The 15,177-nt window shown below is 35.0% G+C and overlaps 1 protein-coding gene across 4 annotated transcripts in view; it reads left to right on the top strand.

The window, feature by feature from the left end:
* Nucleotides 1-15,177, top strand: part of EYA3 (EYA transcriptional coactivator and phosphatase 3) — a 98,971-nt gene that overhangs the window by 49,908 nt on the left and 33,886 nt on the right. For 2 of the 4 annotated variants that reach the window (XM_090268903.1, XM_090268904.1), the window contains exons 7-9: nucleotides 6,411-6,548; nucleotides 11,618-11,703; nucleotides 14,240-14,423. In XM_090268903.1, the coding sequence (XP_090125029.1) occupies nucleotides 6,411-6,548; nucleotides 11,618-11,703; nucleotides 14,240-14,423 (408 nt within the window). The remainder of the gene's footprint in view (nucleotides 1-6,410; nucleotides 6,549-11,617; nucleotides 11,704-14,239; nucleotides 14,424-15,177) is intronic. The other 2 variants (XM_090268905.1, XM_090268906.1) reach the window with 1 other exon arrangement.

The raw sequence follows: 15,177 nt of genomic DNA, 5'->3' as shown, positions 1-15,177 counted from the left end.
CCAAGGTACTAAGTCTTGACTGTAAAGCTTGGACTCTTTAAATATTTGTGGAAAATCTTTGAGAAATTACTATTGATTTTACTTTATACAAAACATGGCATATTGGTTAGGTAAGCATAATAAATATATTTTGAGGTGACCAGTTTCTTGCTGAAGCCAGGTAGAATATGCCTAATGGTGGGGGGAAATCCCCAATTTAGCACAAACTTACATGCATAGAAATTTTGTTTGGTTTTAGGTATCTTGAACATAAATTATAAATTAGAATGATTTACTAGACAACAATTTGAGATTTTTTTGGACGCTTGAATATTTGCACTGGTTTTTCTTTGTGTATGTAAATTGATAGCTATATTTAGTACGTTTTATTATCTCTTCCCTGCTTTCCTAGAAGTGGTGTCAGAAAATTGAGAGAATACTGTATTGTCTTAAAATATGCAACATATTAATAAAATTCTATTTCTGTTGCCTTTACTGAAACTAGCTGGCAATTAGAAAGATCTTCCAAATAGATTGCCACAGATTATGGATGTGTTAGTGTTCCCTGCTTTTTGTTTCTACATCATTACCTTTCCTGGACCATGTTGCTAATCTTTTATGATAGTGACACCTTTCTTACTTTTAGTCATTCATTGCCTCCTGATAACTACTAGAAACAAAAATGGGGGGGGGTTATGGTTCATAATAGTAGTTGCTGGTAACACCACAAGGGAAGAGAAACAGAAATGCTTGTTTCCCTGTTTATAGTCCATGCCTCTATGCCTCAGTTTCAGCGAGCATACTGAAATCACAAATATATTTATGATATATTAACTACCCAAGATGAGTAGTCCTTTTGGAAGTCGAACTCTCTGTGATTATGTTTGTATTTATTTCTTTTTATGTTTATAAAAGCTGAATTTTCATTAGCTGGCTAGCAAGTATAAAGTTAGTATTTTCACATTGTTTTTTAACTCTCTTTTTTGACTTAAATTTATTAGCAAGCCAAAACCCTTTATGATATTATTGATCATTCTTAATGTTCAGTGTTAAATAAAACTCCTATTATATCTCTGAACTCAGATTATGGAATACTTGACATAGTGCCATGTGGATGTAGGTCCTAGATATTATGGTATCTTTTGTGATCACTGTGTTGCTCTTGTATTAAAGAGAAAAGGAAAGATCTGTAAAATAGATCAATCCTTGTTAAAAACTTGAAGGAAACTGTTTATATTATGAAGAAATATTGATTATAACAGACTCTTATTAATCCGTTTTTGTTTACTATTTGGGGGCCAGGAAGACCTGTTTTATATATTCATCTATCTGTAATTCAGAGAAAGATAATCATTAGTTTAATTAGACTTTAAGTAATATATGAGATTTACTGGAGAGAGATTTAGGTTGGGGTAATTTGAATGATAGATATAGCTTATTTTCATAATTTATAGAGGACATTATAAACAGATGTTTGGAATACTTTTTAAAGTAACTAAGACATTTTCTTATGTTTTAACATGGCTTTTTTTTTTTTAATGTGTTCTCTCAAAGATAAAACACTTCATTTATTTCTTCTTGTGAAGATTTTGGAAATTTTGTCATCTTAATGCTTCCCGCTAGCAATAAAACTAGATTAGCCAATCTATTATTTTATTTCAGGTGTAAACAGGGCTTCAGAAAATCTCGTTGTAATAATATTGTGTAATATGTATTAAGTGCTTATTATACCAAGCAGTACACTAAGAGTAAATACTTCACACTTTACATTATTGTCTTATCTAATCCTTTAGAACAGTCCTAAGAAGTAAGTAATAGCGTTATCCCTATTTATAGGTGAGGAAATAGGCTTAGAAGGATTAAGTGACTGGCCTGAGGTCACACAATTAGTAAAAATGCCTACGATTAGAATTAAACCCAGTTCTGCTTAACTCCAGAAGTGCTCATAGTTTATGTGAGTGATTTTCAACCAGTGTGCCACAAGAATTTTTAGTCAGGGGCACCAACCTCTTTTCCCTTAGATTGTGAAATGAAGAAGTAGCAACAGCCAGCACAACGATAACCATCTGGTGTGAATGAGCCATAAATATAGAGATCATATAATAGAGTTGCATCTTTCTGGTCACATCACATAAGGCTGCGTCTCATTGGTTAATTTCTGGTACCATAATCCTTAGATGCAAGTATAGGCACCTGACTTTTTTAAAAGTCACTTTGGAGCAAAAAGAGTTAGGTAATTACTAGTATTATTTATTTTTTATAAATCAATCAAAATTATATCTATTTTTTGTCAGATTGGCAAACAATATAATACATTGTTTGGTGTGCCAGAGAATTTTAGTGATTAGTTTATGTGTGCCATGAGATGAAAAGGGTTGAAAATCACTGGTTTATGTCTATATGAAAAAGATAGTCTCTGAGTTATTTGAAATTTAAAATTTTCTTCTTGAAGAAAGGAGGAGGACTGGAGGAAATCTAGGAAGTCTATGAGTAATCTTTAAAAGTAAAGGAATGGTGGTCATGTTGTTTTTTCAGAGCAATATAGAAATGTGGTGGGGTAGCAGAAAGAGGATTAGAGGTTTAACTTACAGTGAGACCTGAATGTATGAGGAAAAGGTTAATCATTTATTTTAAGGGGCTCATAAAAGATTTCCTTAGCTGCCACTGTTCTAACTTCTTTTAAAAGAACTTTATGTGAGATTGAGATTTGACTATATATTAAGAGCCTTAGGATGTTCATACCATTTTCCTCAGTAATTTCACTGCTAGGAATTTACGTTATGGAAATAATTAGAGATATCCACAAAACTTAGTACTAAATATGATATTCATTGTATCATTATTTATAATAGTAAAAGATTGGATACAACATACATATTCAATGGAAAGGTATGTGTTCAATTGTAGTGTATCTATAGAATGGAAAACTATGTGTCATTATAAATCACATTCTTAAAGAACATTTAGTACCTTGAGAAAACAGATTTTTAATGAAAAAAAGTAGTATGTAAAACAGAAAATATAATATCCTCAGTATTTTTTAAAAATATGTATATAAAGACTAATTTGTAAGAAAAAATGTGAAATTAATAGTACAGGCACCATGTGGTTTGATCTCAGAACCATGCAGAGTGAGAACTGCTGTATTTTTTCTGTGTGGTGAGACTGAATTTTTTCATTACAGTCTGGTATTTTCCTAATTTTCTATAATATACAATACTTATTTTATAACCAGGGTAAGTAATCAGATTAAATTACTTAGTATTTATAATGGTTTATCCCAGTGAACTATTAAATCAACAAACCAAGATATTCTTTCCTGTTTTTTTTCCCTAGCATTAACATGTACTTCAATTCCTAACCAAACTAATCTCTAAAGATCCACTACTTTACTATAAACTGAACTGCTCAGATTAGTTTGGTTATTGCCTAACCCACAGTGACACATATTTGTGCTCAGAGACTTGGGTAAAGTTTACTATAAGACCCCAGTGTGGGGCAGCAGGAGGATAACACTCAGAGACAAACTTCCTTTCCTGTTGTTAGACCAGCTGTTGCTCCACATAAGACTCCTTGTGCTTAAAATGACCTGGAAAAAAAGAGAAAGACCTGAGAAGCTTTGTAGTTGTAGGTATAGAGCAGTGGACTAGTAGTCAGGAAACCAAGATTTGTTTTAATCATTTGCTGTGGGCAGTAAGTAGTGCTCTACAGTCAAATCATACCACCTATTACTTGGAATCCTTGGAAGGGTGCTTAAAGGAAGATGCTTATTAAAGAGCAGTGCTACAGTAACACTGGAGGCAGTGTCCATATTGTCTTTCATTTCTCTAGTCTCCATAAAATAATTATATGTTAAATATCTAATTCATGTTTCTAGCCAAAAACATTCAACTAGTTATTCCCGTACTTGTCTTGGACATTTTGCCTTAATTTTTGGCCTTATAAAAAGGTCCAGCCCTGGCTGGTGTGGCTCAGTGGATTGAGCGCTGGCCTGTGAACAAAAGGGTCTCTGGTTCGATTCCCAGTCAGGGCACGTGCCTGGGTTACAGGCCAGGACCTCAGTTGGGGGCGTGCAAGAGGCAACCACACACTGATGTTTCTTCTTCTTCTCTTTCTCCCTCCCTTTCCCTCTATAAATAAGTAAATAAAATATTTTTTTAAAGAAAGATCCAGTTTATAGACACTCTACATTTTGAAACTTTGAATCATGAGACTAGCAACACATTCTCAGTTAATACTATTTTTGCTAATAAGGTGGCATTTTATACAGTGTTACAGTAAACATGTTCACAAATCCAACACCTCTGCTTCAGAACCTATTTAGAAAAAAATGACATTGATGACAGTTAAATCTGAAATTTTTTAATGACATTGAAATAGCAATTTGTTTACTAAAAATTGTGATACCACCGAGACTCATGGCAGTAATATTCAACTTTCACATCATAAGTATTTAAAGAATAACATTCTCAAATATTTTTTATTGCTGAAAATCGGATATAGCAAGAACTTTGACTGTGACTAACCTGGACAAGATTTTTTAAATGATCATGAACTGTGTGTGTGTGTGTGTGTGTGTGTGTGTGTGTGTGTGTGTGTGTGAGAGAGAGAGAGACAGAGACAGAGACAGACAGAGAGAGAGAGACAGAGAGAGAGAGAGAGAGAGAGAGAGAGAGAAGGGGGCAATCCTAATTCCTGCTAGAGATGTTGATGTTCCTCAGTCTCAAATAAGTCATTTCATGTGTTTAATAGGTGAGAAAAGAATATGGCTTTTTTTTCTTTTAATGCTTTGAGTTTGGGTCAAGGCAATTATCATGTCCCATTGTCAACCTTTTAAAGATTTTCACATCTCCCTTTACTAGTCTTATAATTACTTTTCAACAAATTTTACAGGTCTGAGTTGTGTACTAAGATATCTCAGTGCCCTGGTGAAGCTGAGGTTATTATTATTAAAACTTTATATTTCTATAAATTCCTTATTAGATTAGGAGTAAATGAAATGAGGTAATGTTGAATTTGAAGCTGTGGCTGATGTTGGTATTGACTTCTTACCTGGAATGTGTTTGATTGATGAACTTCTTGAAACAAATTATCAGCTTCAGCTACACTGATCCAGCAACTGTAGCTATTCAGAACATAGTGAACAACCAGACAGTAAAGGTTGTTGTTGTTGTTAAGTAAATAAATAGATAGATAGATAGATAGATAGATAGATAGATAGATAGATAGACTTTACATAGCCAAAATTATCACAAAAACTATTCACTCATAAAGGGCATCCTTAGGCTCTCATGTAGAAGCAAAGCTTTGTTTATGGATTCCTAGTTTACTGCAAATGAAAAGGGAGATAGGTATAACCAGACAGGAGATTGTCAAGAAGTGACTGATCACAGAGAAAAGAATCTAAAATTCATAGAACCATAACTGAGTTCCATTTGGTACTAAGCAGATGTCTTCACATATCACAATAGCCTCTGTTTCTGTGATATATATAGTACAGCATTTAATAGGGTCTTTTGGCAGTAATTAAGAGAAAATCTAAAGGTATGCTCACTGTTTCCTCCCTGCCGAGAAGGCAGGAAAGGATATATATTTTAGAAAGATTGTCACTCAGGAGTATTGTGGTAAAAATAAAGTAAAAGTGAACAGCTATGATATCTATCAGTGTGAAATAGATTTATATGTTCTAACATGGAAAGATGTCTTTTAGAGGTTATGTGGAAAAGCAAATTTTGAACAGTATGTATAACATCTTTTAAATTTTTGTTAAAAATAAGAAAAAAGATTAGTAAATACATAGAAGAAAGCTGAGTGACTCTTACAGAAACTTGATGGTGGTTAAGTCTGGATGATGGGATTACATATGACTTTGTTTTTTCTAAGTTACAGATTTCTGTAATGTTTTTAATTTATAAAAGTAAGCAGGTGTGTCTTAATCAGAAGAAACAAAGGTAACAAAATAACCAGCTTAAGAAAGCAGAGAAGTATTTAATACATTTTAGAAAAATTTGGTGCTTATTTCATGGGTAAGTGAAATTAAACTTATGTGAGATGTCTCCCGCCTTGACAATGCGGATAAGTGATTTATTGCTGTACATGAACATCAGGCACTCTTTACAACAAATACTCTGGTTGGGTCTCAGTAGCTCTTTTTATGGACCCTGGTCAATTTCTCCCAACTACTGAAATCAATGAATATATATATTACTATTGGAGTTTTGACAAGATTTTTGTTTCCATGGCCCTGCTCCCCAGTCCTTTGAAATTGTATTTGCTTGTGGTACATAAGTGAAAGGATCAGTAATCTCTTACAAGCAAATTTATTTTTCTTTTAAGATTTAGATTTTAAACTACTGGCTGATACTTGAAAGCATAACTATGCTCCTCAGTCCCAGTGTATTGTTGTAATTGGTCCAATTTATCTGATTCAGGTGCATTGTGGCCAGGTATGAAACCTGAAAGTGGTTTAATTCAGACTCCACCTCCAAGTCAACACAGTGTTCTTACCTGCACTACAGGGTTAACCACAAGCCAGCCAAGCCCAGCACATTATTCTTATCCCATTCAAGGTAAATAGGCATGGTTGTGTGTGTGTGTGTTTTTTAATTGTTGTTGGTTTTTGTTTTTAATCTACCTGTATCTCAGACAAATTGGGTAATAGGAACTCTTGTCTTCTAAAATAGAGGGGGGTGGTATGTGCTTTTGTGCATGCTTTTTGTGTTCGGCAAACCAGCACCTGGGAGTGTGGTTTGTAAGTAGTTTAACCTTTGAATGTGAACTGCTTAGTAGAATTGGAGCCTTTCCTTCTGCATGATTGGTGTTCAGAAAACCTATCTGTTCTCAGTGGCATTTTGTCCTATGAATGAGCAAAAGGCTCCATGGTTATAACTTTGCTGACTTCTCTTATATGAAGTCCAAGTAGAGTGGACTGTGACATGAGTGCTGCTTTATAAGAGGAGTGCTTTTCTGCCGCGGTTTTGTCATACCTCTACCTCTGTTCACCACTTCCTGGTGAGACCTTTTTTTTTTTTTCTCACAAAGATGTCTTGTTTCTCTTTCATGATGAAAAGCATAGCATTAAAGCTTGAACTCTACAAACATCTCTGCCTTCCCAAGTTCTTCCTCTAAAAGGTTAGAAGTATGATAGAACTATTAAGAATGAAGACCAAGAAACTCAAAAGGCACTATGGTATTAATTTCCAGCCTTTCCAAATCCAGTGCAGGCAATTTATCATTGATCCAACTTAGGAATTAATGTCCATGTAACTGGCTTCTCATATGTCGCCTTTCTCCTGATATCTCCCAGCTTTTAATTTTTATTTTTTATAAAACAGGTGCCCAAGGGATGAGGGCGAGGTCAGCAAAAACTGGTCTGAGGTACTCTTAAGATACAAACTTTGGTGATGAAAAGTGTTTTAATGTAGATTTTACTAAACAAAATATTTTGATTTTCAATTTTAACTGTTTTCAGTTAAATGATTGAGAATTACTCTGCTTGGTCCATTGAGAACAGAACTGGTCACTACATTCTAAGACATTGCTCTGAGCCACCTTTACTTCCTATTGTTTACCAAATCTCCTCTTTCCTTTATTTTCCCTTCTTTCTATGCTTGTCCCTCCCCCCTTCTTTTTTTCTAAAATGAGAACAACCCAGAAGGAGAAAAAAACTTAAAACACATGACTTTGTCATGCTCTACCACCTTTCATTTTTATAAAGTATTTCTCTAGGTTGGTAGGCTTTTTGGGTCCAACTGCAGGAAAATCTAGTTGCCAAGTCCCTCTAAACAGATATAAAGCCCTGATGTCTACACCTAGGTTGACTACGTCTCAGTTGTGAAAGAAAAGCAGAGGGTTCTCATTTTTTATATTAATAACCCTCTCGCAAGGTGTAGAACCACCACTTCTTGGTGGCTGTGTCTTGAATTTGAGGAACCTAATAGCTATGCTTACTTCTCCCTCCTTGTAAAACAAGAGGAACCAGCTTTTGAAGATCTTTTAGAACTCACTGCTTTAAAAAGATCACGAAAATATACTTTAAACTTTGTTAACTACTATCCTAACTTAGCTGTTGTTATGTTCTTTCACCTTTTGATAGATTAACCTGGTTTCCTCACCTTTTGCTAATAATGATCATTGCTGGTGTTTATTAAGTGCTTACTATGTTCTTAGCATTGCTATAAGCAATAGATAGGTGTTACTTACATACTTCACAATACACCAAGAGGGAAGTACTATTATTTATTTCAATTTAAAGGGAAACATAAGACACAGAAAAGCAAAGTGGCTTGTCTAAGTTCCCAAAGTAAATAATTAAGTCAGGATGTTAGCCAGGCAGTCTGACCCAAGAGCATGAGTGATTTATGCTTGAAAATTTATGACTTTTAATATCAAACTCATGGTATCATTATCAACCCTCTCATAAATAAGAATCTATAGTGACAAATATCTAAATTCATTTTCTTCCCTTTTTCTGGTTAACCTGTTGGTCCATTGTATTGTTCAGTAGAACTTTGGCAGAGATTTTAAAGCAGAAGTTCACCAAATTGAATGTCAACTGTAATTGAAAATTTTTTTTTAATTGGAAAAAAAAGTTTACCAGTGAGTTGATTGATTTTTGTTTTTGCCACTTATTTTGAAGAAAAAATGATAGAAAACAAGTTGAAACAATTAGCTAAAATGAAATATGGGTATCATTGGCACATTTAAATTACTCAAGTTCTCCACTCACTCTCCTCGCCCCTACTTTTTATTTCCTTTAGCGTAGACACTTAATGTTAGCTGTCCAGGGCTTCTTCCTTCCGCCCATGTGTAACTACCTAGTCATTCCACAGGATAACAACAGGGATCATTGTTCTGATTTTTTTTTTTAATTGGTCAAAAGAACAACATTCCCTTATCCTACCCCAAAGCATTCTATAATCGACAACAGCCCTTCGTTCTTGGGAAAGACAGGGAAATTATCTCAAAAACCAAATTCCTCTTCTGGCTTGATCAGCTACAATCAAAACCTTTGATTTATACCTCAGTGCTATGAAAATCCTTTGATTAAGAAGATCCAGCTTCTTTATAGCAATCTTTTCCTAGACTTTCTGTATGTGGCCCAATCTCTGGTAATTTTCTTTAGTTGAGATGGTTTAAATGTTTAATATTCAAGTGGCAAAATTAATTACAGAAATTTCAAAATTAATTTTAACTCAATCTTGACTTTTAATTAATGTCTTTGAGCTCTGATGTTGTTGGTAATGTATAATAGTCTTTTATTGGCCAGATTGGTTTTTTTATACTTTATTTTTTAGAATAGTTTTAGATGTATTTTAAAACTTGAGCACGTGGTATAGAGAGTTATATATATCTCCCCACTCTGCACACAGTTTCCCCTATTATTAACATCTTACATTAGAATGGAACATTTTGTTACAATTAATGAACCAATATTGGTTCGTTATTATTAACTAGATCCATAGTTTATTCAGATTACCTTAGTTTTTACCTCATGTCCTTTTTTTTCCAGAATCCCATCCATGATGCCACATTTCATTTCATTTCATTGTCATGTCTCCTTATTTCCTCTTGACTATGCACTTCTTTAAACTTTCCTTGTTTTTGATGACCTTGGCATGCCAGTACATGAATTTTACAAGTTATATGTGTATACAAGGTATAAATGAATCCTATAAGTGTTTATTGAGCATCACCTTAGGCCAGGAGCTTTGCTAGATATTGGAGATAATGAGTAAGATATTAAGATTATGCCTTATGGAGCTTCTAGACTAATAGAGGAGATAGAAAACAAGCAAGTAAATAAATAAATAGATTTTGAAAAGTGCTCTGAAAGGAATAAAGAATAGATTTCTAGTATTGGTAAAACAATAAAGGAGTTAGTTTTTATAGAGGGGTCAGAGAGAGTCTCTCTGAGAAGGAGGAGCCATCACGCAGGGAGGATGAGAAGGACAGGCCAGGGAGAACAATCCAGGCAAAGGGGTGAGCGGAAACTAAATCTTGCAACAACTTTTATGTACCATTAACCCTCCAACTTTGGGGCAGTGTCACTTAATTCAACTGTGCATCTCAGAGTTCTATAACCATAGTCATTGATTAGAGCTTTCTGTGTATTGACTATGTTAGGTGGACCTCTACTGGGACATGGCTCTCAGATGCTTTGTCTTTCTATGATTTCACAGCTCCATTGTCAAAGCAGGAGTGGAGACTTATCCAGAAACAGTCGGCTATGCCATTGGCGTTTGGAGAGCTAGTAGCCTTTACATATATATCAATAGGAGTTACCTCTTGGATTTTAATTGATTCTCTAAATTTGTATCTTTTGTTGCTTATCTTTTTTTTTTCTTTATTTTAATTTTTGTTTGTTTGTTTTTTTATTACAGTTGTCCTACTTTATTCCCCTGATCTTATTGCTGCTGCTTTTGTTTTTAAATCTTCAGCTGATGAAGAATTGGGAGATCTTGACTCTACCATTAGCTCCATGACTGTGGACAAATTAACTCTTCTTTGTCCCAGGTTCTTCATCTGAAAGCAGGCGTGGCAGCAGTAACTATTCCTTATATCTAATTATCTTAATTTTTTCTACACTTTCTTCTAAGCAGAGTTCCCTTGAGGAAAGGGATATAAAATTTCAAGTTTCTGCTGCATTGTTCACCTGCCCTATTCTTAATCAAGATTTCCTATTAACGTCCCCTCTAGAGGACTCTGTTGCTAATGGGCTAGGTAGTTATATAGTGAGATCTACCAGATGCAGTACCCTTATGGTATTTGTGGCTGCAGTGGGAACCATGTCTTAAGTGTGCTTATGATAAGTGAGTGGGATAAATTTCAGACCCCAATCTCAGTTGCATTGTCCACCTGGAAAAAAGTCTCTGTGGCAAATACTTGTCACTGAGGGTTTGATTAAAACCCTAATGGAATCTCTGATGGAGGGTATGAAAAACTTAACCCAAATTCCTTATCTTAAAATAGGCAGCCTAATTAACTTATAGGGTACATTTTTACCTGGCCAGAATAATATTTAATATTTTCTGAGTTTTTCCAGCCTCATTGGTAAAATCATTAAATGCCATATCATGGTGTTTGTTGATCCACATTAAAAATTCATTATAATGTGTTATTTGAGTAGTGCCCAAGAAGCAACTCCAAATACTTTAGAATTTGGAGGACCACCTCTCTTTCTCATAATAATTATGTTGCTTCAGGAAAGGCATAATTTAGGGCAAGTGACAATAAATATTATAGTGTAGAATTTACATGTGGATTTACCAGAGCTCTTGTTTCTACTGTTTATCAGTAGGCCACATTGCAGGTGAGTCATTTTTCAACTGCCGGAGAAGGTGTACTGCATTCTGATTTATTGGTATCATTAGTATGAACCAGTGCATTGTGTATGTACCTTTTAGGACTAGCAGGAATAGTTGAAGACTCAAGTCAAAACAGAAAAATGTTTGAACTGTTTTATCCAATCAAGTCTAAGTTATGGTGTAGCATGTAAAAGAGCAAAACAAGTATTTGTTTCCTTTGCTCATGTTCTTTATATCCTTGTTGATTTGTTTATTTAAGATACAGTATATTTTTAATTTCTTCTAGCGTTTTACTTAATATCTTTAATGTCTCAACACTCTCAATCCTATAGCTTCAAGCACAAATGCCAGCCTGATATCCACTTCATCAACAATTGCCAATATTCCAGCAGCAGCAGTCTCCAGCATTTCAAACCAGGTACAGTGCTACTTCTGTTCATCCTGTTTGAAATGGTTCACCTAGCTAGCTTTTCCTCTCCTTTTTGTGGTCAATTTGCCAGTCTAAAACGCAACCAGTATGGACTGGGTGCTCCGAGAACTGGTACCCTGGATGGTTTCTCAGGCTACCATACAGCTTCTCTCTAGTCTCTGTCAAGCCTCTCAATGATAGGCTCTAGCTGCTCCCTTTATCTACGGTGTGCATCTCTGCCTCCTACTCCACCCCCTCCAGGATGGAAGCTCCATGATAGTAGGGGTTTATTTTTCTCTTTTGTTCACTTACATATTCCCACAGTTCATAAAGGTGCCTGGCACTCATTTTCAAGGCACATCAATATTTGTGGAATGAATAAATATTGCTTCCACTTTTTTATTTAGTCACTCATTCCTGGTATGGTTTTGTTCATTTTTTAACATTTTATGCTTATATCACTGGTAATGTTTTAATGCTTTTGTTGTTATGTTTTTATTTGTTGTTTTTCTGCAGCAATTAGTATTATCAACCACTGTATCCGTGGATCGTTTTTCCTGGCTGCAAATAACATACTAGTATTCTGGTCCTTTTTTTTTTCTTTTTTTTTTTTTTTTTTAATGTTTGTTCTGCATCTGTTTATTTTTTAGTCCATAAATATTTATTGAGTTCCTACTATATACCTGGCACTCTTCAGGGTACATCTATCTCTCCCCCATTCTTAGTTTTTCTTTTTGGTCCTGTCTTCTATCATGGACAGTCTCTGTTTAGTTTTTTACATGTTTTTCATCCCCAATAATGTTTAACCACATTCACAATATCCATTTACTATCTCTGAAATAAAGAGTCTAGCCATAACCTTACGGTACATCTACAGGCTTCCTGCTGATTGGTGGACATTTTTTCTTTAATGACCTGCCATTTTCCTAAGTTCACCATATCTAAAAGCATCCTTTCATTCTACCCTTTTTTCTGTCTCCTTGTTCTTCAACAGTAAAACCACTTTTCTCTTATCACTTCTCAATTCTTATCAATGAAACCCTTTTAAAATAAACCTAAATATTCATCTCATCTCCCATTTTTTGCTGTATCCATTTTCTAAAACATTATGTGATTAATTTTCTCTAAATGCCACTTTTTAATCTACACTTATTTTCTTTCTGTATTTTTATTTGTTGGTGTGAATTTGATAATCCCCATTTTCTGCCCCCACATAGGCTAATCGATACTGCCTAAAGAATACAAGTAAAACAGAGATCCTTTCAACCAGACTCAACATCTCTGGCCCCTTAATAAAACCTTTTCAGAGCTTAGTCATGTATTTATTTCCTCTGACTATCTCAGAAAGCTCTCTATCACAATCTTCAGTGATAGTTGTCTTCCTCTGTATTTCACTCATTTGACATATAATGTATTGCCAGTTTGTTGGAAAGGTTTTTGTCTTAGCTCCTGTTAAAATTTTAATTTTTGAATATAGCTAGTATGAATATTCTTTTCTTTAATAACCTTTCTCCCCCCCCATGTACACACACACACACACACACACACACACACACACATTTATGGTAGATCTCTATGTACTCTTTATAAATAATTGGTCTGATCAGTTAGCGTCTTCCTAGTTATCACCAAGATGAGCATCAATGGTAAGGTGTGTTTTTGAGCTATGCATCATACCCATTTTTTAAACAGCTTTATTAAGATATAATTGTCATACAATAAACTTTACAGATTTAAGTAGTACAATTTGATAAATTTTGACACATATGTGCCCATGAAAAATTCTTTGTGATTATATTTTAAATGTTGTTTTTTTTTTAATTCTCACCCAAGGATATGTTTATTGATTTTTAAAGAGATAGAAAAAACAGATCTGTTGTTTCTTCTACGTGCCCCGACCAGTAATTGAACCCTCAACCTAGGTATGTGCCCTGACCAGGAATCAAACCCACATCCTTTTGGTGTACAGGACAACGCTCCAACCAACTGAGCCACCTGGCCAGGGCCTCTTTGAATAGTTTAAAAAGAGATTAATTATTTTAGAAAGAAAGATATTCAGTTTTTAAACTAGGAAACTTTAATGTAGGATATGTGATTTTTGTTTGTTTTTTTAAGCCCTTCTGTCCTTAGAAGAAGCAATATCTAGTGCAGTAGTTTATAAGCCTCTTAAAGAGATCGTCCTTCAAGAATTCCATGCAGATATTTATCCAAAAATTCAGTACATAAAGTAGAAAGAAAGAAAAAAGAGCTGTTGTAGTAGAAAAAGGGACATTGCATGTAGAGTGCATGGGACCTTTCCCTCTCAGCCTTCCCCTCAATCCAGACTGCTCCAAGGCATCTCCTCTTGACTCTTAGGTTTCCAACAGAATGCATTTTGAAAATCCTTGGTTTAGGTGGAAGATGTAGATAGGTAAATGAGAAGTCAAATTAATGTTTTAGGGAAATAATCATGAATAAGAGGGACATGAAAGCCTCTTGTGTTGAAATTAATGTTTTGCTTTTTCTAAAAGGCTTGTTTCTCCCCCTTAATCTCTTTGGTCTGTAGGACTATCCCACCTATACCATCCTTGGTCAGAGTCAGTACCAGGCCTGCTACCCCAGCTCCAGCTTTGGAGTCACAGGCCAGACTAACAGTGATGCTGAGAGTACCACATTAGCAGCAGCCACATATCAGACAGAGAAGCCTAGTGTCATGGTACCTGCGCCTGCAGCACAGAGACTTTCCTCTGGTAAGCACCACAGCTCTAAAAACTTTGGCTTAAGTGCACTTTGTCCAACAGGTGATGGTGACGATTATTTTGTTCTGGTCCAAGTTACAGTTACCGTGCTATTGTATTTCCCTTCAGGAGTATTTAAACATCGGAACCAGACTGTGATGAATCATTGGCAGGCTGAGTGTAATAACTGATGCTGTGAACAGAAAAGTACCAAGAATGAAAACACTGCTTTTATGACTCCCACTCTGCCCTCCCTATGGCTTTAGCATGATTGTCCCAGGGAAATTCAGAATCATCGCACATTTATAAAAGTTGGAGGGCTCCAGTTTTAATCTGAATATTTTGGACTTCTGCTCAGCCTCAGAGTAGTAGTTCTTAACTTTTTCTGTGTTATGGATCCTTTTTAAGATTCTAAGGAAAGCAAAGAAATACATGAAATTTAACCTACAAATTTAGATCTGTGCATTTAGCTTTGAAATGTATTGATGAATTAAAAACCTGACCAAAAGGTTTTATGCACACATTGAGTGAACACATGCACATGCTTTTTATTTATCTGTTTTTCATGAAAATTTGATGGGTTTTTTGTTTGTTTTTTGAAAATTTGATGGTTTGCTTTCATATTGTGTGACTGGAGGAAGGACTGCGGTATTGTTATTATCACTGATGCATTTCTCAGAACAGCGCTGTACATCAACTAAAGCAGTCTTCTGTGCATCTTGCCTTTACTGGTCTCCTAAGTAGTGGACATACAGATGGTCACCTC

This window comes from Furipterus horrens, unplaced genomic scaffold (assembly GCF_987537825.1).
Source record: "Furipterus horrens unplaced genomic scaffold, mFurHor1.1.pri manual_scaffold_3, whole genome shotgun sequence".
Taxonomy (NCBI): Eukaryota; Metazoa; Chordata; class Mammalia; order Chiroptera; family Furipteridae; genus Furipterus; species Furipterus horrens.
Note: the sequence above shows the minus strand (reverse complement) of the source record. Positions and strands in the feature narration are given on the sequence as shown.